Source organism: Cibotium barometz, chromosome 49 (genome assembly GCF_041138505.1).
Source record: "Cibotium barometz isolate CiBa-2024 chromosome 49, ASM4113850v1, whole genome shotgun sequence".
Classification (NCBI taxonomy): Eukaryota; Viridiplantae; Streptophyta; class Polypodiopsida; order Cyatheales; family Cibotiaceae; genus Cibotium; species Cibotium barometz.
The window spans coordinates 25,018,546-25,042,425 of NC_141094.1; the positions used below are offsets into that span (position 1 = coordinate 25,018,546).

Below are 23,880 nucleotides of genomic sequence, written 5' to 3' on the forward strand. Positions count from 1 at the left end.
AAATCTATGCATTTATAAATACAATCCTAGATAGCAACAAAACAAGAAACTTTATATTATGTTCCTTTACACATGCCAAAAATTGGTTTTGTCTAGACCTTTAAGACCCTTGGAGAAGGAATTCTAATTCTCAACACAAAAATTAGAGCATAGCATAGACTTGCACAAATTACGAGTAGAAACCTTAAGAAGCAAAATTAAATAAACAAAGAGAGATAGAAAAGAGAGTAAAGATACCCATCGGGGATTGGGTTGAATCTCCCTATGGTCCTCATACCACCCACCCATATTTATATGTATTAGAAAGCTTGTTTTTCAAAAAGATAACTCTAAAAACGATACAAGATTGGGGATCGGGTTGAATCTCCCTATGGCCCTCGTACGACCCACCCATATTTATATGTATTAGAAAGCTTACTTTTCAAAAAGATAACTCTAAAAACAATGCACAAGTGCTTTTAAGTTTTTGAGCGTGAAAGCTCTATAAAAAATATGGCTAGTAACAAATATAAAGTCTTGGTCTTACCAAAAGTATAAAAAATATGGCTAGTAACAAATATAAAGTCTTGGTCTTACCAAAAGTATAAAATACTAATTGGTATGTACAAAATTTTGAGCCCTTAGCCTTACAAAAAATTAATGCTAAAATATGAAACCAAAAAGGTGTTCACATGTCTTTCAAAATATCTCATAATGGTCCAACACATGTTCCACCCACGAGATTGACACATAATCTACCACTCAATTATTGCCTTCATCCAAAATGATATTAGTTAGTGTACAGAGCCGATTAAACACATTAATCCTGGTAGATATCATACTAGTGCACACAACTAATTAAATACATTAATCCTGGTAGATATCATACCAATGCACACAGCTGATTAAACACATTAATCTTGGTAGATGATAAAAATAAAAGGCACATCCAAAATAAATTAATAGGCATCCCCATAGAGGTTATGACTACCAGGTTTAGTAAAATTTTAAGGGCAAGAAGTTCATTATCATAGCTAAGAGAAATAAAAAAGAAAAAGCATTACATTTTCCATGCTCTATAAACCTTGCAAGTTCTACTTTACCTTGAGCACACAAATGTGCAAAGGTTGCCACTTTGAGCTTTAAAGAGGATAATTACACCACCATTGGAGGAAGAACCATGGCTTTGAGCTTTTAAGAGGACGGTTGCACCACCCATTGAAGGAAAAACAATGGAAATGTGACAATGTACGTGGGAGGAACATAACAAATAACAAATGAGATTTCCACATGTAAGTGTGAGCTCTTGAGTTTATTTGGCTCAACGACAAGCTCCCCATGTTGGAGAGGTAAGTAAACTATCTCGGTCCTATCTTGCCTTAACACATTCCATCATATGCCCATACTTATTAGCCTTTTATCGTTGCATGACTCAAGGCTCAATGAATAGACACTATTTTGATTTGCTTTGTTACAAATATGCAAGGGATGCTTTATTATGTAATGTATGCATGGCATAGTCTTGGCAAAGGGTCATGTTATTGAAAATGACAAATTTAACTCACCAATTTGTGACATATTTTTTGTCCTAACAATTGATTCCTTCTTACAAAGGGTCATGCTATTGAAAATGACAAATTTAAGTCACCTGTTTGTTACATCTTTTTTCCCCTCCTAATAACTCGTTCTTTCTTGCAAGAATTCTTTTTTATCCTAATAATTGGTTTCTTCTATATATATATATATATATTATAGGGCTAACACCCCCCTCCACCTGGCAAGTTTTTAGGCCTCTCTATTTCTTTTTAGGTGTTCTAAGTGTCTTTTTCAAATTCAAATAAACGGTTATTGATGTGAGTCTCTTTTTTAGCCCTCATCACCTACATTGCCAGTTACTTTATTTTGAATTTAAGTAACGCGTGCCAACTCATAGTGCTGTTTTGAGAGAGAGAGAGAGAGAGAGAGAGAGAGAGAGAGAGAGAGAGAGAGAGAGAGAGAGAGAGAGAGAGAGAGAGAGAGAGAGAGAACCATTTAGCTTCTCTATGAAAGCTTTGGAGGGATGGTTTGTGAGAAAGAAGCCAGAGTGCCAATGCAGAGGACGGTGAGCATGGAGGATTCTCTAAAAGATCAAGTGCGTACATTGGGCGTGGAAGTATTAAGTCTAAATATATCTGTTAATTGACTCAATGAAATTATGAAAAAGATGTGCCGTGTTTTAGAAGCCAGGGTAGTTGCTTAGAGATTTTGTGAGAGGGATGATGTTTTTTTATAAAGGGTCAAATTGTGTTCCAACTTTTATATTTGGCTCTTTATCTTGGCGATATATATGAAATTTCTATTTTCTCAAGTTTAATACTTCTCTTCTATTATGTCTTCGCGCTCTTATTTTCCATCTCTCAACATGTTTCAACTCTCTCTCTCTCCCCCCCCTCTCTCTCTCTCTCTCTCTCTCTCTCTCTCTCTCTCTCTCTCTCTCTCTATGTCATTGTCTGTCTCTTTGTCTCTTAAGTATTATGTTGTTTGAAGTTAAAAAAATAGTATTCATTATTTTGTGTTTCGAAGGAGATTGAAGATGGCTAGGAGCTGTACATACTTGAGTTCAAACCAAGTTCGTCGGCTTTGAACTTTGGATGCAACACGCATGACTCGCCACCGTAAACGGTCACGGACAAGGACTTGCATTTGAAAACAAAATGTTACTAATTTTACGGATCACTTTAACATAGTTGGGATTGAAACATTTGGAAGGGTTGAAAATGAGGAGCACAGTGAACCCCATGGCGAAACATAGTTGGGATTGAAACATTTGGAAGGGTTGAAAATGAGGAGCACAGTGAACCCCATGGCGAAACCCACTTGGAATCAAGAAACAAAACAATTGTCAATGCTGCGATTCTTCAAGAAACATTTGGAAGGGTTGAAAATGAGGAGCACAGTGAACCCCATGGCGAAACCCACTTGGAATCGAGAAACAAAACAATTCTCAATGCTGTGATTCTTCAAGAACCTATCAATGAACATCACAATGCTTAGACACATAGAGATTTCGCGCGAGGCTATTTCTCATTTGATTTAAATGAGCTACCTATGGATGATAATTTCCAATCTATAACTTTTGTTGTTGGTGATGTGAAAGATATTAGATCTGAATGTCACTCTATAAGGCGGGTGTTTTATTTGCCTCGGAATGTCAAGCACCCAGCAACTATGGTGATATATTCTGGAGATTGTACTCTTCACTCATTAGGAGGCCTTTCTTACAAGTGCCATTTTTGTGGTGCAATAATTTGGAAGTGTGAGACATCAAGAATGCTTGGAGAATATGTGGGCAAACACTGTTGTGGAAGTGGGAAGGTCTCTTTACTACCATTGGAAAATCCACCTCCTACACTGGTGGAGTTGTTGCGTGGTAATGATAATGCAAGTACGGAATATAGAAAGAATGTACGGTCTTATAATAATGCCTTGGCATTTGTTTCACTAGGTGCTCACTTGGATAGTCAGGGGAGGAGGAGTATTCAATTTTTGGATCCAGGGTACCACCTATCATCGTGTTGGTTCTGTGATACCTGATGAAACCCGAGATACGGCTCCTCGATTTGCCTAGCCTTATGTGTATGATATAGAGCATGAATTAGAGAATAGACTTCATGGGATGCCCTCTTTAAATCATAAAATTGTTGAAAGGTTGCAAACAATGATGTATGTACATAATCCATACGCCCGCACACTTCGTTTAATGAGAGAAATTTGTTGTCAAGTCCACATGTAGATTTGAGAATGGTCATCACACTGAAGCTCGATCAACCTCACGGGAATACTTGGTCCCTACAGGAAGTGAGGTAGCAACTATCATGCCTAGTCAAGGAGATGATTTTCATGTGGGACATAGAGACATTTAAATAATGTCATGCACAGGTGCTATAAAAAAAATATCTAACTTGCATCACTCATATATGCCTCTATTATATGTTCTTCTATTTCCTCAAGGAGAGGATGGTTGGCATGTTGGAATTCCACTCAATGGTAGGAATAGAGAAGGCTCAAATGAGGATACAAAGACCGTAACTCAATGACAATATTATTCTTATAGACTGCAGATTAGGAAAGATACAAATGCATTCCTTTTACGTAGTGGTCGTCTTTTGCAACAGTACATTGTTGATGCATATAGTAGCATGGAAGAATCTAGATTGGTATGGATATGCAATAACCAGAAAGCATTGCATGCTGAAGTTTACCAAGGTCTTATAGATATGGTTAATTTATGCGATGGGGTTAATAGAGTTCCTGCAAGCATTGTTGGATGTAGGGTGGTACTACTATCTACATATACTGGGGGGGCCTAGATATATGCATCAATTGTACCGGGATTCAATGGCTATTGTTAGAAAGATGGGTAAACTTGACCTTTTGATTACCTTTACTTGCAATCCCAAGTGGGATGAAATAATCAATGCTTTATTGCCGGGTCACGTTACCCAAGATTGACCTGACTTGACTGCACAGATCTTTTATGAGAAGCATAAGGTCATGATGCACTTATTGGTCAAAAAATCAATATTTGGAATAGTATTGGGATTTGTTTCTATTCTTGAATTTCAAAAAAGAGGCTTGCCACATGCACATATATTATTGATATTAGAAAGTGAATGTAAACCGATCGAGATCCATCAGTATGATATGTTGGTATGTGTTGAACTTCCCGAGACAAGGTGATGTTTCCAGAGTTGCACAGCATAATTAGTCATTACAATGTCCATGGACCATGTGGTGAACTGAATATTCACTCTCCTTGCATGGTTAATGGGAGTTGCAAACATCGATAATCCTCGAAATTTTTGCGAGACTACTATCGTTGATGACAATGGGTATCCAACTTACATGCGACGAGATGATGGTAGTTTTATCTAGGTAAAGGATCATAGGGTGGATAGTCGATGGGTTGTTCCATATAACCCTTTTCTCTCTTTGAGATACAAAGCCCATATATACTGTATCCAATTAAGTACTTGAACGGTTTGAACTTAGGTGGTGGTTACCCTCCTCACCGCTTAGTTCTAAAGATTAATGCCCCTATCATTCTGTTCCGTAATTTGGACCCTCGACGTGGACTTTGTAATGGTATCAGATTGATATGTAAGCAATTTAACTCAAAGGTGATAGAAGCAGAATTCATTACAGGTACAAACATTGGATACATAGTCTTTATTCCTAGGATAACATTTTATGCCTACTATGCTTCAATTACTTTTTGACATGAGAAGGAGGCAATTTCCTGTCCAGTTAGTTTTTGGTATGTCAATAAATAAGTCCCAAGGACAAACATTGAGTGTATTGGGACTTTATCTGGCCACACAAGTGTTCACACATGGACAACTGTACGTTGCTATGTCACGTGTTAGATCATCCGATGTAGTGAAAGTGTGTCTAAAGCATATTGTGGAATATGAAAGCGACACAAGAGGTTCAAATGAAGTCTTCACAACCAATGTTGTCTACAAGGAGGTTTTGCAAATGGCATGCCGAAGAATGTAAATGTAAATGGTAGCTTGCAAATGTTAGAGACTACATTTATACATATCTTTGAATGGAGAATGTTTCAAAGATGTGCAAGTGCAGTCTTTGATTGCTTTTATACACATTGCCATTATATTATTTGTTGCTTGGCTCAAGCTACTGAGCACACAGACACACACACACATCCATATATATATATGTGTGTGTGTGTGTGTGTGTATATGTATACATGTATATATACATGTATACATATACATGTATGTATACATGTATATATGCATATACATGTATATGTATACATGTATACATATACATGTATGTATACATGTATATGCATATATACATATACATGTATGTATACATGTATATATGCATATACATGTATATGTATACATGTATATACATGTATACATATACATGTATGTATACATGTATATGCATATTGTATATACATGTATATATGCATATACATGTATACATACATGTATATGTATACATGTATATACATGTATACATATACATGTATATGCATATATACATGTATACATATACATGTATGTATACATGTAGATGTATACATGTATATGCATATATACATGTATATATGCATATACATGTATACATCTACATGTATACATACATGTATATGTATACATGTATATGCATATATACATGTATACATACATGTATATGTATACATGTATACATATATGTATATATATGTATATATGTATAGATAGAGAGAGAGAGAGAGAGAGAGAGAGAGAGAGTTATATTTGATATCAGGGGTATATTGCTTAGGATGGATGTGGCAAGGAGATCATTTTCGTTCGTTTATGGTGATGGACAAGACATTGAAGGTAAATTTTTTAGATGTTTGCTATAATATAGGTATTATGGTTTTCCAAGATCTATTGAATATTCATGGCTAAATTGTAGACCCTCCATTTTTGGAAGGACAAGCAACATCATATCTAATTATTGAACTATTAGAGAGCACTAGTGTTTTACGGTATGTATAGAAACTTCCTTTTTGTGTAGCTTTTGTGTTTCGTTTGATTAATTTATATTTTTATTGAAACATTCTTTTTGCAACAGGGAATATCTTTACTTTTTAGAACCCAGATTGTTGCTGGGTTTGTATGGTCGAGACAGTTATATGACGACGAGAGCTTTGGGCTCTTGGAATTTACAATCTAAGATTGTGGAAGGTTGCAGATCAACTTCATGTACGTGTAATTTTTGTGGATTATGAAAAGCATGATAAGTTAGATTTTTTGGTGCATAGGCACTGGACAACACATAATTTTTCGATTTGTTGTTTACAAACCTATTCAAACACTGTTTGCCTCAAATATTGATCCACCAAATGAGTTTTATAAGCTTTTATCCTTATCCTGCTTTTTTTCAACGGGAATTAAATCTTCAATGCTAATGTTTTTTTTTCTGGCATACATTTTGCCAGGTGGAGGCGCGGGATATAGGCTACCAAGGAGAGAGAATCCAGTTGTCCGAAGATTGTTTTAAAGCCGTGTTCAGGTGTGTTAAGGTTGTCATCATTTTATGGGTTTGTAATGTTAGATGTATATTTATATGCCAAGTTTGGTGCTTTAGAAACTTCTATATAGATATATCTGGCAATCATGATGTGTTTTATATAGAAGGTTGGCAAGTTGAGGACGATGTATACATATATGTATGAGTGTGAACAATATCTATGGATATTATGGGTGCGTGCGCATACACAAACACATATTTACATGTGTGTATGTGACATGCACACATGCGTCATAGGCGCACACACACATACACATATCTTCCAGTTGTAGCATGTATGGTTTCAATGGATTACACGTACACGTACACATATGTACATGTACATACATACGAACACACATACATACATCTTTATACGTGTTTTTGTGTAACGTGATGTGCGTAGCTGTAACGAGAAAGAAGGGTGATTTTATACATATTGCTTTTACTTGCTGCTGTAAGTACATGGAAAATGCTTCCAGCTCGTCGGAGATGGGTCGTGACACTAGTTATCGACGAAAAGTGCAAAAAATCCTTGAAATTGGGGGAGGTCTTCTCTGCCAAGATGGTGCCCTTGCTTTTGACGATCTCTAGATGGGGTGTATCAACCATCGATCACCCCGCCCAGAATCCCCAGGGTTTGGGCTCAGATCTGTAAACCCCCTTTGCAACGTGTGGAAACGCCTAAAGGATGCCTATCAAGGCTCGACAAAAGCGGCATTAACATGTAATTGTACAGGCCAGATTTAGAAAAAAATCCGGCTACGAAATTGTCATGCCCTTACAATTAAGGTCTGAATTTAGCTAACTTTAAGTTAAATTACAGGAAAAACAACTAGATTGAACAGGTCAATTTTCTGAATGCCTTTATTCTCAAGGGTTGGGAAAAGGTTTTTGTCGAGCTTTAGGACCATTATCCTCTAGGGGGGCCCATCATTCTCAGCATAGGCGATTAGGCATAAATCATAAATGTAGGCACAGGGTGAACCAGTGACAAGCCATTCGGAGCAGTGCCTGGAGCTCAGTTTAACAGGTCTGTCAGTAACCTGCCCTCTGGCTTTATCTCTTATGAACTCTCTTTCTACAGAAGAGGGGATCTTTTTATCCAACTCGCTGACACGCTAGGTGTGGCTATGTCTTAGCCCTTGCAAAGCAAATTCTGCAGAGAAACGGGGGCCTGTTTTTCTGAACTTTTTGCAAGGCAGAGAAGGGGCCGTGTGTGTGTGTGGTTGAGCTTGCTGCACTTTGTGTGACAAGCTGCTCTTTGCTTGCAAATTTTGCAGAGAGAAGTGGGGACTTTTTTTGTGAACTTTTTCTTTGGCTCTCCAGTTTAACCAGTTTTTTGAATCTGCAGATCTTTCCATTTTTTTGTGAGAGAAAAACACTTTAATAGCCATGGCTTCTCTACGTGCTGCATCGTGTCTGTCTCGAGCCTTTCGCACAGTTTCGGCTTCTCCTGCAAAAATTGCTTCAACCTCCTCTCCAGCAGGTACCGTGTTCTTCTTTTTCCTAAGAAAATCCATAGCTATGAAAGTGTTCTTTCACTTCCTGTACCTCAGAAACTCCATAGCCATGAAATTCTGTCGACTTTTGTAAATTTTAACATGCTAATCTATCTAGAAACTCCAGAGCCATGAAAGACCTTTTGAATGTCTTGGATTTGAACTGTTTTCCTATCCAACTCCACAGGTTTTCCAAGCTTGCAAACTCCATACTCTTCCTCTGCTCCAAACGAATAAGGATCTCTATATTCATGAAACCTACAAGGATGGAAGATAACAAGCCCCCGTGTAGGCTGCTTGATTGCTTCACTAGTTTGTGCTTGATTGCATCTTATGGCATCAGCTTGTATTTGATTTCATGGATGAAGAATTAGTATGCATGAAGTGTCTCAAAAAGCTCAAAACGCACAGTTGGCTTGATCGATTTATACTGGTCTCCTTTCAAGTGGTTACTGTGGATTTCTTGCTTTTAAACTGTTTTCCACCCCCTCACAGCCATGTAAGATCTTAAGATTTCTGTTTGCAAATCAAGTTGTTTTTGCCTGGCCTAGAAACTTATAGCTCAAACTGTTCTCTTAGCCTAGAAATTCTACAACCATGAATCATAACAGTTAGGATGGGAGGGCAGTTTCTTGATTCATATCAGAGGGAAATGTGCATTTGAGTTAGTAATGCTAACACGTGTTCACCTATTCTTAGGAACCCCATGTTGTATTTGATTAAGGTCAAAAAAATTAAGGCATTTGAATTTGGGCTGTCACTGTAAGACTTGTCTGGCACTATGTTCTCATTAGATTTACTTTTTGCGTGTCCAATGACATGACAGGAAAAATAAGTGGCATTAGAAGGGAGTCCCGGTGTATGTACAGCGTTGCAGCAGTGACTATTGCCGAACCGATAAAACCTGCTGTTTCTATTAACCTTACACAGCTCCTCATTGATGGAAAATTTGTGGATGCTGCATCTGGTAAACATAGCAATTTCCCTTTTTCATGCCTTGTGCTTGTAAGCCATATGATTGATTTTTGAACACAGCTGTCTTTGGAAAACTTGAAGCCTGCACATTCAAAATTTCATAGGTTTACCACTACTTTCTAAGAGTATGTGCGTTGCTTCCTTTGACTTCTCCTCTTGGCTGGAGGTTTTATATGGTTAGGGTTTCCAATGCTACTTGTCAAGATTTGAAGTCATGAAATGGTAGTTATCTTGATAACTGCATAATTTTAAATTGTATCTCATAAGTGGCTGGTTCCAGCTTGATTACTCCTTGATCGTATCTTAACAAGTGGCTACTTTATGCCTCTACCACATTCAAAGCTCGTGATTTTAGGCTTTATAGTCTCTAGCTGCATGATGTAAATACATATTTTGGTTCAGGGTTGATCAAGATAAGCTATCCAAGTAGGCTACAGCTATTGGAGGGGGTCATTCAATATTTTTCATCAAGCTCTTATGTAGGACTTTTTAAAGTTTACAGTAGATTGCAGTGATCTCATACTTAGTCAAATAGGAAATAAGCATGGAGTTTTTTACTTTTCTTCCATTCAAGCAAATTGATGAAATAAGATTTACTCATGGGTGGCACCGTGAATGTTTTGTGGCAGTGTAGAAGTTTGTACATTACCTTTTTTTGGGCGCTCTATCACCTTTTTTATGGAATGTCCAATGGAGAATATTTCCCAAAGGGAATCTCATTGACATTTTTTTTGCCAGTCATGCTACCCCCTTTTTATTCCATTGGGTGGAGCATACATTCTGGAATAAAAAGGGTCTCTTCCATTATCCAAGCTTGGAGCAGTAATTTTTACGTCATAGATCGGCACAGTAGATGAGGTTTACAAGCAGCCCATTGTGTGGAACGACCTTATCAGAGATGATCTTTGCAGACCCCTCCGTGCAGCAGGGTATATGCAGTGGCCAGGCTGGGAGAGATGTGTACCGACAGTACTTGATTGGAAGAATTTTAAGTGTCTTCTAGATGACGAGAGAAAGGCATCTACCCAGCATCTCAAAGGGACTCACCGATGGATTGCACAAATTGATGCAACTATACCTAACGAATGGATCACTAGTACATTTTTACATGAGTATCATCACTTGTGGTTGGGGGGTTTGTATGTGACAGGTGTGCCCCATTTTTACATTCTCAAAGGTGGAGGAGGAATAGGGTGTTCCCTTCAATTCCATTCGGTCTGGATGGCGGATGGAGAAATGTGATGTACAAGTGATCACATCGGGCTCTGTGATCCGTCTAGTGAGAGTAGTGGGTCGCTTTGGGAAGTGTTGGTACACTGACCCTTCCCCAGTGATGGTTACTTATGCCTCGTGGTGGTGCCTATGGCTATATGGTGGATGCTCTGTCAGATATCTACATTGGGACCCTGGTGAGTGGGAATGGACTGATGTGACTAACCCCATGAGGAGCATACCTTTCTTCAGCTACACTGCGCAATGTCAGGTTGCTCATGCTTGGACATACTCAGGGAGTTCCCACTCTTAGCCCTTACTAGGAGGCGTATGACATTACATCCCCCATTCAGAGGAGATTTTGGCAGAGACTTTGGCCCTCGTACAGGAGGAGCCATATTTTCTACTTCTTTTGGTTGCTTCTACGCAGTGGGTTGCCCACCAACCAATGGAGGTCTATTTTTTGGCGTGGATCTCTCTTATCCTAGATGTCCAACTCCATCCAAGGCAGTGTATCATTGCTTATGGGAGTGCAAAGGGGCACAAAGGATTTAGGTATCTAGAGCCCAGCTCTTGGGTAGATTGAGGAGTGATCCTTTCTATATTACTTGGGGCGCTATTGCATGGTTGACTTAGTCTAGCCCATAGCTTATTTTTGAGGAGAGATGCAGATCTTGTTATTCTTGTCCGTAGGACAATAGGTCAGAGATGTTTTCTTCAGGATATCCCTCAGTTACGATACACAACACCTCCACTGAGTATTGACACCAAACTGGGAGATTATTGGTAGTATCATGGCGTGGCATATCGGAAGACAAGATGCTCAAAGGCCTTTGGGGGTATTCGTGTTTTCGACACCCAGTGTATCTCCAATATATGGATTGACATCGTTCATACTCTTTTGCCCACCTGGGCCTGTATACATGGATCTTCTAGAGCTGTGCAAACAAAACACAGCAGATTTATGAGAGAGTGGAACCATGGTATTTTCTTCTCCTCCACTCCTATGGGTTTTTATGGCAAGATAGTGCCCCTGATTGATTGGTTGAGATCTCCCTACCTTTTAGTTGGAGATCTCCCTTTGTATGATTTTATATTACTCAATAGGAGTCTCAAAAAAATGCACTTTCAAATTTGAATTTGAATTTATGCTTCCCCCTTTTTGTTCCAGAATTTATGCTTCACTCAATTTCAAATTTACCCATTTTGAATGCACTTTCAAGAGCTGACATCTTCCTTGTCTAGCCACATATGTTCCACCTGATCACATGCAGAAAAGGTTGTTAGATTCAGCCAATCCACACATGTTTGCCCATGAGCCAATTTTAGGTATTCTGGGACCCCAAAAGGAAGCTTCACAAGCAGTGAAAACAGTTCACACTATTTCCATACATCAGTCAAACACAAAAGATGCAATGCACAGGTTGTTTGGACAATCTCCAATTCTCAAAATCTTGCACGTGAAATATCTAGGCTCAGGCAGAGGAACCAATCTTTAGTGTCATCCAATCCAATCCTCTGTGAGTTCTAATAGCCAGTAATCACAGGGATTATGTTGAACTGGTGACAAAGCCTCTTTTGCACTCAAAGGAGATGCAAGCCTGAATCTTATTCTCAGTAGGAGAACAAGCCTCTCTTTTTCTCTCATTAGAGCTCTTGAAAACACCACTCTCAAGTAAGTGAAAGCTTTTACTATATCTGTACTCAAATTCTCATAGATAAAGGTATCTTTTTGCAGTTCCCAATAGCTATGAAGATTGTGACCTTGGTTTTGCCAAGGTTAAGTTCCAAGTCCTTTTCTTTGCAAACGGTACATCAAGGTGTTTCTGCAATCCCACTAAAATGAACTTCAAAATTGAGCCCGTTTTCCACTGTGTGTGTGTGTGTGTGTGTGTGAGAGAGAGAGAGAGAGAGAGAGAGAGAGAGAGAGAGAGAGAAATGCATCTCACCTTGCATTGTAGGTAAGATTTTCCCAACTGTAGACCTGCATACAGAAGTTATTGCAAACATAGCGGAAGGTCATGTGGAGGATGTTAACCAAGGCTGCTCACAGAGAGAGAGAGAGAGAGAGAGAGAGAGAGAGAGAGAGAGATGCATCTCACCTTTCATTGTAGGTAAGACTTTCCCAACTATAGACCCGCGTACAGAAGAAGTTATTGCAAACATAGCGGAAGGTGATGTGGAGGATGTTAACAGGGCTGTCAAGGCTGCTCGCAGAGCATTTGACAAAGGACCATGGCCAAGGATGACAGCCTATGTGAGCATATGCACTTACAAAGAAGAAACCTACTTTTTGATTGAGCAAATATATTATGCAGTATATCCGTATCTCTGGTTTAATTAAGTGAATTTGGTAATGCACAAATTTGATGTGCATAGTGAAATTTTGTTTTACATCTTCAGCTCTTGCCACATGTTGTTTCAGGAAAGATCCAAGATTTTGCTTCGTTTCGCTGATCTGATTGACAAACATAACGATGAACTTGCAACTTTAGAGAGTCTAGACAATGGGAAGCTCTATGAGCAAGCTCGTGCAATTGAGGTTCCAATGATGTCAAGGTTGTTCCGTTATTATGCAGGTGATGCTTTTTACTTTTCTTGCCTCAGTGAACTGTCTTTGCTGGTGCTTTTTGTGGCATGGTTAACAAGTTGTTTTTGCTGTTTCATGACTTGAAACTTGTTTTTGTATTGATGATTTTCTGTGTAATGGTTAAACATTGTTACACAATAAAATATGGTGGGATGGATGGGATGCAGAGGTTTCATGTCAAGATTGTATTTATGCTGGTTATGATTTTTAAACCTAATGGGAGAGGGCATCTTACTATCTCAGTAAACCTAGTTTGAGAATTGGGAATTAATAATTCAAGCAAAAGGGTGGAAAGAACGAAGCAGATTCGGAAAGCAAGAAGCATGGAGAAGCAAATCTTTTTCACTTTTAATGTTGACCATTCAGTTTTATTTATGGTGGAGATTGATTACATGGTCAATGGTCTTAATTTTACTTTTTAAAAAAGATTCAATATGGATGTTTAAATATGGATCTGTCTCATGCAGGTTGGGCTGATAAGATTCATGGTTTAACTCTCCCTGCTGATGGACCACATTCTGTGCAAACTCTGCATGAGCCAATTGGAGTAGCGGGACAGATTATTCCTTGGAATTTTCCGTTACTCATGTTTTCATGGAAAGTGGGCCCAGCCCTTGCTTGTGGTAACACTGTTGTTCTGAAGACAGCTGAACAGACACCCCTCTCTGCCTTGCTAGCCGGCAAGCTCTTGCTTGAGGTATCTTTCTCACGACACGATGCATGTAGTTGAAAAGTTCCCTATTAACTATGCTTCCATCAAACTATTGACTAGTTGAAAATGTCACTCTATAAAACTAAACATGCATTGTGCTGGGAAAACTCTGTGCAGGCCGGACTCCCTGAGGGTGTCCTGAATATTATTTCAGGTTTCGGTCCAACTGCAGGAGCAGCTGTTGCCAGCCACATGGATATTGATAAGGTCAGTGACATCTGATAGCTCTTATCATTTCTTGGTTTATTGAGATGGTGCATGTGAAGGATATAAGTTCTTTAGGGTACCATCATCTGGAAGGCTTTTGGGATGGGAAGGAAAAAGTGTAGTGAAAATGCTATATATGCTATCGATTTGTTTGAAATCCATCCACATCAGCCGCAAAGGGTCTTGGTTTTGCAATAGACTTATAATGATAGGCAGCTTGATATGGCACTTCTGCATGCATATGCAGGGGGAGACGGTTGGGAGGGTAGTAAAACTCCCGCAGATTGTTATAATAATGGAAATTACCACTTTTTACAGCTTGCATTCACCGGCTCAACTGAAGTTGGAAAGCTGGTCTCTCAAGCTGCAGCAGCAAGTAATTTGAAACCTGTTACCCTAGAGCTAGGGGGCAAGTCTCCCTTCATCATAACAGAAGATTCAGACATTGACCATGCTGTGGAGCTTTCCCACTTTGCTCTCTTTTTCAACCAGGTTTGATTTGGACATAATTATTCTATGCATATGGAAGAAGGATGAGATGTAGCTGAGTTGATAAGTTTGATCTTACCTCAGGGACAATGTTGCTGTGCTGGATCAAGAACCTTTGTACATGAAAGCATTTATGATGAGTTTCTGGAAAAGGCAAAGGCACGTGCGTTGAAGCGCGTTGTTGGTGATCCTTTTCGGAAAGGAGTGGAACAGGGCCCTCAGGTCACTGCGCTCAATTTATATTTCAAATTTAATCTTGCTTGGTTGACAGAAGTGTTTAGTCTATAAATTTTCAATTAGCAAAGTATTTGCTAGTGACAGTGTTGGTGCAGAATGCACTTGGAAGTGCCTTTTGTATACCTCATGCTTCAGGGTCTCATTTGAAACTGGCGTGAGATTCGCCCCAAGAAATAGCACGTGTACCATTATGGAAGGGTATTAGGAGTCAGCTTAAATAGGCCTGCTAGCTGAGTGTTGCATTTATAGTAGGTTTTTCAGATACAATGTTTTTTGAGTTGCGGAAAAATAGGATGGCTTATTTTGTAATTTATCATGCTACAGATCAGTGACGAACAATTTGACAAGGTGATGGGTTACATCAAATCAGGCCAGGAAGAAGGTGCAAGATTGCTTACAGGCGGGGACCGTTTTGGCAGCAAAGGCTATTACATCAAGCCTACTATTTTTGCAGATGTGCAGGTAAATCTTAGCTTGATTTTTCCTAATAGTGAGCAGTGAGTTCTGCTGTAGTGATTCCTTATTTAAGTCTTAGCATGCAGGTGTGTAAGAAGTCACAAATAGGTGCATTTAAAAAAATTGTTTTACAGGAAAGGTTTAGAGAGCTTCTGTGGTGTTTATATGGCAGCATTCTATATGCACATAAGAGTTTATGTTAAGCATGTTAGGGTGAAAAAAAGTGCAAGTAAAGGAGCTGTGGAGCTCCCCTATCTAGTGACCCGCAAGCAGCACCCTCCCCTCCCTCTCCGCACCTTCTCTTCCCTCCCCCCCTTTTTCTTTTCTCACAGGTTTGTGAAACTCCCCTGGTCGGGGTTGAGCACAATCTTGTCACACACTTAAACTATTAATAATCTTAAACGGGAATGAAATGGTGCACACAAACAAAATAGCAATGCTGAAAATCAACTGACACATGCACTAGGACCGGAAAGGGCTGACCCTCCTTGTAATACATTGTATTAGCAAGGAATTTATGGGATACAAGCTTCACAGGCATTGAATGCCTGATTTCTAATGATTAACACAAGTTTGTCAGTGTAGAATGTTGAAATCCAAAGCTTTAGGCACGCAATTTCTCACTCTCCAATCCCTACTGACTTGTCACAAGCAGCTATGCTCCACTGGCATCCGTATGCATGCATGTGTTCTCCAAGCTAAGACATAGGAGATCTTAATGGCCAAGCATGCTGATGTGGAGAAGAAATAGAACCGACCAAAGCTGTTACCTGTAAACACAACCAAAATTTGGATATTTGAATCGGCAAAAACCGGAGATGTTGGCATCAGAATGCACAGAAGCACTCCGAGCAACAGTAGATGACAGATTGGCAGCAGGTATTAGCATACAGGTGCTGTGTATAGTTGTATGGCAGCGAGCACAGGCATTTTTTGGCCATGAGGTGTATGGAGAGGTCACACATTAGTACGGCGAGTAGGCACAATAGTTTGGGCCCAACTTCAAAGATATACAACTGGTTGGCAGAAGCGATAAGTTTATCGGTTTGCCATTCAGAAGATACACATACACTTTGTGAAGAGAGATAATCCGGGGAACCCCATATTGTAAAGCTCTTTACCACCAACTCCTGTTTGATTAATGCCAAGCTGATCATTTAATAAAATGGTCCAAACTCACTCATAACCTGTCTGCCCACACTTTAATGAAGTTTGAACTTGCAAACAGAAAAATTAGCCACAACTCTTGTACAAATAAACAGAGGGCTTGGGGTTACTTACCACTTGTTTACAGCCCACAAACATGGTTGGAATACAAATTCACTTGCATGGTTCACGGGAGGGCATTCACCTATAAACTGGACATACAAATCTTGCATGCAGTAAAACATTTCATGTGAAAATAGTTTGAGGCATGCAAGTATGCCATGCAATAGAATGTATTGGACAATCTCCCTTTCATTTAGCTTGTACTTGTCCACATGGTTGGCCCATCTCACTGAACACTGGTTAGAACGAGGGTGTCAGAATCAAATGGCGGCATTCACCCTGGGCTCTAAACATTTGACTCAAAACTGAAAGGGGGTAAACCATAAGATCTCACTATGTACTCTGTGTGTTTGATTTACAAACACAGAGAAGGGATGGACTCAGTCAGCTCTACCACATGTCCTTCGTGTTTGGTTACAAACACTAAGAAGAGGTGGGCTCGAGAAAATCCACCACGTGTTGGAATAATCAACCAAATATCCATGCACCAAGCCTTAGAGGCATAAGGTCTAAAGTTGGTCAATGGTCATTTATATTCACCAAGCTATAACTGGGTAGTAGATTGTTATTACTGAGAATCTGTGTAAAAGGCAGGTGGTCAATCAGCCCACCATGCATCTAGGGAAGCTGGAATCATGCAGAGAAATTCTAGGAGAGAATAGTGGAGAAATCTGAGGGAGAGAACAAGGAGTGATTTGTGGATATGGATTAGCAACTTAGGCTTGATTAAGCTAATTATAATCACATCTGTACTTGCCTATTTAAGAGGCACCCTAATGCAAGAGTGGTACACACTCACTCTCTCATTCTCATCGTTATGCTGTCCTTGTGCTAATTCCTCTTGATTGGTCTTAATCACTTTTTATTCATACTTATGCTTAGGCTTAATCCATCATGATAATCTTCACCTTTGTTCCACCATGAATTCCTAATAACATGCACTTAGTGCTCGATCACAAACTCTGAGGAGAGGTGGACTCAAATAAAACTCTTTACTCGTACACTCCATGATTGGAGGAGAGGTGGACTGAAGTGATACTCTACCACATGCACTCTGTATTGGAAGAGAGGTAGACTCAAGTGATACTCTACCACATGCACTCCATATTGGAGGAGAGGTGGACTCAAGTAAAGCTCTTGGTAATGTCCCTGTGCCTCCAAAGTAACACACCAGCGTACTAATCCACTTGCACTTCCTCGTGATTCCCAATATGCAAGGTATACTTCATGTGTGGCAAATCAAGGTATTGGGTTCTTCTTCTTGAAGATCCTATAGATATTCTTGCTTCAGTCTCATCATGAGAGATACATAACCTCTAAACATGAGGGATAGAGTGACCACAACATGCTCCAAAGCATCTGTCAAATCTTTGAGACAAAAGCTGAATGTATCTTCTTATGCATGTAATGACGATCCCCTGGATCAAAAACATTACAAACACTTTTGTAAATACTAGCATAAATTTTAGCCAGGTCGTAGTGGTTAATCCCTATGGATTAAGATCATAATGTATCACAGATGTGAGATCATCATATGATACTTGAACGCGTATATTTACAACACTGTCCAAATATATTTGTATACATTAAGGAGTGTACTCTCAGCTGAAAAGTTTGCATATAAGCATTTGAAATAACTATGCTTTATGTCCGGATGGCTATATATATGCATATGCATTGAGGCCACAAACCCATGGCAGTAGCCATTTACTCATAGACCCATGGTAGGACCCACATAGTTTAATCTCTATGCTCCCCTTATGCAAGCTATTCAAGGGTCAATTGCCTCTTTCATGCTTGGGCTGATCCTGGAGCTCACAGTTTGCAAGATAATTTATGCCCTTGGTTTGATGCGCTTATATAGGCATCAAGAGCTAGAGTTGCTCTCAAAAGATGTGCCCTTAAAGTCTCTTTACGTAGGTGCCCTCCATCAGCCCAATAATGGGTCCACTTTTGCCCCTTTGTGGTCCCCACCAAGGGTCCCCATGCCCCCCCAAAGACTAAGGCTTTGACCGTGTAAATGGTTGCCTTACATAGGAGTGATATAACTGCATAGAGGACTCTAGAGCTAGCTGTGGGAAGCGATCTCTGTCAAGAGTGTATACATGCTGAATGTAAGAGGGGCCAAACAGTGGGGCCACCCCAAAGTCTGCACAAATAATGTCGTGTTATAGATGGCTTACTCCTGATCATACCTGACAACATCATCACCTGGAGCCTCTCTATGCTTCTCCACTCATCCTTCCCTAGGCCTGGCCCCCCGAAGGCTGCACCATACATAGCTGCTGGTCGTAATAGTGTCAAAGAGCCGACACTTAGTACGGGGCTCTTGGAAATGTTCCTGGAAAGTGTCTCCCCAGGTGGGCTAGAGAGGCATGCCCCCTTGCCGGTTGTGGTCATTGACAGCTGTGGTCATGCAAAACTGGGGGCTTGTAAAAGTGACTCCAAGGTATAGGTACTTCTGCACAATCTCCTCTAGGGCCTCTCTGTATAAGAAAGATAATCGTGAGGTGACCATGTAAGATGTGTTGAAGACCGTAACCTTGGTTATACCCATATTGACCTAAGGTCTCTCCCCCTGCAAAATCTGTCTAATGCATCCAAATGTTTCTGCCAACCCTCGGCTGAATCTGCGATCAAGACAATGCCATCAGCATATAGCAATATGGGCAGCCTCCAATGTCTGATCTACCCCCCAGACAAACACAAGCAAGAAGTGAAGCAGTTCCAACCAACCCCCCCCACCTCCTCCTCTCCCCCCCCCTGCAGACCTGCCACCCGAGCTAGCACACTAAGGTGTCCATTGGAGGGCCTTCATTGGTCGCCAAGTCAAGGAGAGGGAGGAGCTCACCCAAAGACCACTAAGGATTTATGCAAGTCGATTTTGTCTGGCCTCTGCCTCTCTGAATAGGAGATCTCTGTGCCTGCATAGCTCCATCAGGAAGAGCCGCAGGGTACAGGCACTGCTGGCTAGAGAGAGAGAGAGAGAGAGAGAGAGAGCAATAATAATGTCTACAAAAGACAAAAGGGTATATGAGACCAAAAGTGTTACAAGGAATCTATGAAGTATCATGGAAAAAAAAGAAAACAAACTAGCTACCTAGATACATCCATCATGTGTGAGACCATGTTCCAAGGATTGTGTACTGTGTGTGTGTGTGTGTGTGTGTGTGTGTGTGTGTGTGTGGAGAGAGAGAGAGAGAGAGAGAGAGAGACAAAGAGAGAAATTTCGGTTTACAAGGCTGATAATCTTTGACTGACCAATCATGTAGGATGGGATGATTATATCAAAGGAGGAAATATTTGGACCAGTTCAATCTATTACAAAATATAAGTGAGGGTCACCTCTATTAGTCTGTCAGTAAAACAAGAAAAAATCAATTGAAGATTTCCTTTTTTTTTAAAATTGTGTGAATGGCTTTCATATGCCATGTATTGGTTGTGTGGTGCAGGACACTGGATGAAGTCATACAGAGAGCAAACACCTCTCCGTATGGATTGGCAGCTGGTGTTTTCACCAAGAATATAGACACAGCCAACACCTTAAGCCGTGCCTTGCGAGTAGGGACTGTATGGATCAATTGCTTTGATGTTTTTGATGCTGCTATACCTTTTGGAGGGTACAAAATGAGTGGGCATGGAAGGGAGAAAGGCATATACTCTCTGAACAATTATTTACAGGTGAAAGCTGTAGTCACCTCCATCAAAAATGCGGCATGGCTTTAAGGATTAGTTATGGGTGTGCTTAAAGTCAGAGAGACTGGTGAAGTACCAAATAAGAAGGCTTTTATACTTATTGTGAAGAATAATAGCGAGTGCTTTCTTTTGGGGAGGTCAATGTTTGGAGATGAGGAAAAACAAGCCATGTTCTATCTGTACGTGTGTCCACTTTGCGTCTTCTTCTTCCCTCATCTTGGTGTTGTACAGGAGTGGGTGCATTTGCTGCAATAAAGGCATTGCACTGTGCTACCATGATACGCTGACACCTTGCAATGAGCGAAGAGGGCAAGTAAATGCTGATGTATTTATAGCGTATCAGGATTGTTTAGAAAAGTCACCACGTGGTTACATCTAATTCGCCAGAAAAATTGTGTTATTGGTTGTAATCATTTGTCAGTAAACTCAAATATATTTATGTCCACCAAAGATATTTCATCTATTAAACTAGTTTTAGAGGAAAAGGAGTTGCACAAGGAATACATGGTGCCTTGAAATTAGGAGACAATGCACAAGGCCAAAAGGGAGTCCCCCATAAACATGGTCATAGATATCTTCAAACTTATGGCAAAATATGATGGAAATCACTACCTATTTAAACTACTTAAAGTGTCTTTCTCCATAAACCACCCCCACAACCCATATGGGGTTATGAAGAAGGACATTAATTCAATTCTCTCCAAGGAGACTAAAGAGTGAGAGGTAATAATTCTATTCTTCTCCGATGGTCTTAAGATCTAGAGCCATTGTTTTGGATCATTAGTATTGCAAAAGAGCCATCCTTAGGGTTATTAGAATTACATGACCTACCGCTCTACCATTCTCACCATCCCCTCTAGTTAGAGAGGCACTAGAGCCATTCTTCTTTGTAACTCCATTCAAAGCTATGCTACGCATCATGCCCCTTAGTGGAATGGATATTGGGCCATTCTTCATGACACCCTTAGGGAGAGGCAAAATAATTATTCTCTAGGCTCATTAAAACTATATAAAACCCATTCTTGGGGTCATTAGAATGGCACTAGTGCCATTCTAATGACCAAAGCTACTGTACACCTTTTGAAACCCTCTCTTCTTCACAACTCTTTACTTTTTTATAAAATTAAATGAGAATGGCAATCTCTATGGTCATTAGTACAACATTGTTAGAGAAAGGAACTAGGACCATTCTTGAGAAACCACTATGTATATCTAAAGTTTGTATGGAGGGTAAAAGAGGGTGTATGACATGTATAACTAGTGCCATTATCCACCATGGATTATAAAGAATGGCCCCCATAGGGTTATGGAAAATGGTCCTTAGTACAATCCCCCATAACCCCATGGGGGAGAATGGCACTAGTTGTACATGTCATACACCCTCTCTCGTAACCCCATGAGGGAGAATGGGCTTATGCTATTCTCCACCATGGATAATGGAGAATGACAGAAGTGCAATCTCTCCCATGGGGCTATGGAGAGAATGCTTATAGTACCATCCACCCTTGTGGTTCTAGAAAATGGCATTAGTGCCATTCTTTGTAACCCCAAGGGAGAGAATGGTAGTAGTGCCATTCTCCCCTATGGGTTATGGAGAATGGTCCTAGTGCCATTCCCCCTTAGGGGTTATGGTGGGGAATGACACTAGTGCCATTTTCTATAACCCCATTGGGGAGAATATCAATAGTGCCACTAGTTCCATTCTCCATAAGGCCATGGGGTGAATGCCATTCTTCCCATGGACTTACGGAGAATGCATTCTCCCCATTCTCCATAACCGCATGGAGAGAATGACACTAGTGCATTGTGGTTATGGATAGACTACCATTACATATCAAAGTAGTAAATCCTAACTCTACAATACAATGGATGCATGATTCTTGAGAGACCACCATGCATATCTAAAGTTTGTACGAAGGGCGAGAGGGTGTGACATGTACAAATTGCTATAAGGAACATAAGCATCAATATACTTCGTTAGAGACATTGAAAGAGAACATGCATATAATGGACACATCATTCTTGAGAGACCAGTATGCATATCTAAAGTTTGTATGGAAGGGAAGAGACAGTGTATAACATATAAAATGTGCTATAAGGAACCATAAGTCTTAACATCTATACATTAAAGGACACTAAAAGACAGCCTATCTACATTACAGTGACAATTTAATATGATCGAAATTATAGTTACTACTTTGAACGATCAATGATTAGCTATAAAGCACCTTCTAAGTCTTCAATTGTTGTTAACTTTTGGAAGTTTTGCAAGTGCATATTGGGGTAGAGGAGGCAAGGGTGCAATATAGGCTCTCTATCTCCTTGTGGATCAGGTATAGGTGTCTTCAGTTTAGTAGTTGCTATGAGTGCCTCCTAGATTCCAACCCATACCTTGATCACATCGGATCGTTTATTGCAAAAGTCACACACACGGACTTAACATCTTTGGCTTGTTGATGTGTCCTTACCAATGAAACTAATTTTCTTTGGGATGCCAATGTTTGTATTGACACCACTTCTCTGGTGAAGAGGTCAATAACATATTGATCTTCCATGTAAAAGCTATTGATGTACTCTAGGATGACATTACCTTTCATATGCTCCTGTGCATCTTTTGTCACTTCATCCTCATCTATGTTAAAGGATGGGTCTTATAAGTTTAGAGTAAAGCTAGGTGTCTTCTAAAACAAGTGATCATATCCCCCAAAGCTACCCTCCTTGTCAAGAACATTAGAACACAAAAGGTCTCTGTCACACCCATGAGTAGGATCTTGTCCGTATGGATGATCTTTGATACTAGCCTACAACCTCAGATACAACATCCTCGAGATTGACCATCTCTCTCATATTCAATCAGGATAATAAGATAAACTGTACTGGGGATAGTGTGGCCTCCATTACACCCTTAAGAAACTTGCCAAACGTATCCACATTCCATTGTACCTCTTTGGCAAAACCCTGTGTTGTGTCAAGAATGCACAACTCAATTGGAAGTAGATCTTTAAAGTGATGTATTAAGAATTGATGAGCCTCCATCTTCATATTCACGGAAAACAAGACTTGGAGTGGGAGGTGCCTTCTTTTGCACTTATGATCCCATCAACATATTTGACTGCAACTTATGGGAAGTCCGGTGTTGCCTTACCAACTTGAAGCTTGGCTTTTAGCCATCTCTCATAGCATCCATGATGCAAGCACACTGATATACCTATGTGCTAGTGTCATAATGGTTTGCAAGGTCATTTTATTGCCTAATGGGAATTAAAAATAAGGAAACCCCCCCTGCCATATTCAAGCTTTGGTGGGGGGGCCTTTTTTTAAATTTCTAATGCTCACTACATACAAATTTGTTATCTAGCCATGTACATGGCCTCCCTGCACATCAACTTTTGAATACATAATATCAAATGGCCCCTGAAAGGGTGCAACCCTAGGCACATTATTCTTACCAATGTACCTAGGGTGCAACCCTAGGCACATTATTCTTACCAATGAAATGT

At 39.9% G+C, this 23,880-nt stretch overlaps 1 protein-coding gene across 2 annotated transcripts; it reads left to right on the forward strand.

Annotated features, from left to right (window-relative positions):
• Positions 1 to 7,924: 7,924 nt before the first annotated feature.
• Positions 7,925 to 20,830, forward strand: LOC147610421 (aldehyde dehydrogenase family 2 member B7, mitochondrial-like). Of its 2 annotated transcripts, none has more exons than XM_086786415.1 (12): positions 7,925 to 8,068; positions 8,390 to 8,524; positions 9,364 to 9,504; positions 12,839 to 12,981; positions 13,150 to 13,303; positions 13,782 to 14,011; positions 14,144 to 14,233; positions 14,552 to 14,725; positions 14,807 to 14,944; positions 15,284 to 15,421; positions 19,957 to 20,018; positions 20,137 to 20,830. In XM_086786415.1, exons 2-12 carry the CDS (start codon positions 8,431 to 8,433, stop codon positions 20,408 to 20,410), a joined length of 1,638 nt encoding a protein of 545 aa, XP_086642541.1. In that variant the 5' UTR covers positions 7,925 to 8,068; positions 8,390 to 8,430; the 3' UTR covers positions 20,411 to 20,830. The 2 variants fall into 2 exon arrangements, with proteins under 2 accessions (XP_086642541.1, XP_086642542.1); XM_086786416.1 differs by having other exon boundaries at positions 8,045 to 8,160.
• The last annotated feature ends 3,050 nt before the right edge of the window (positions 20,831 to 23,880 follow it).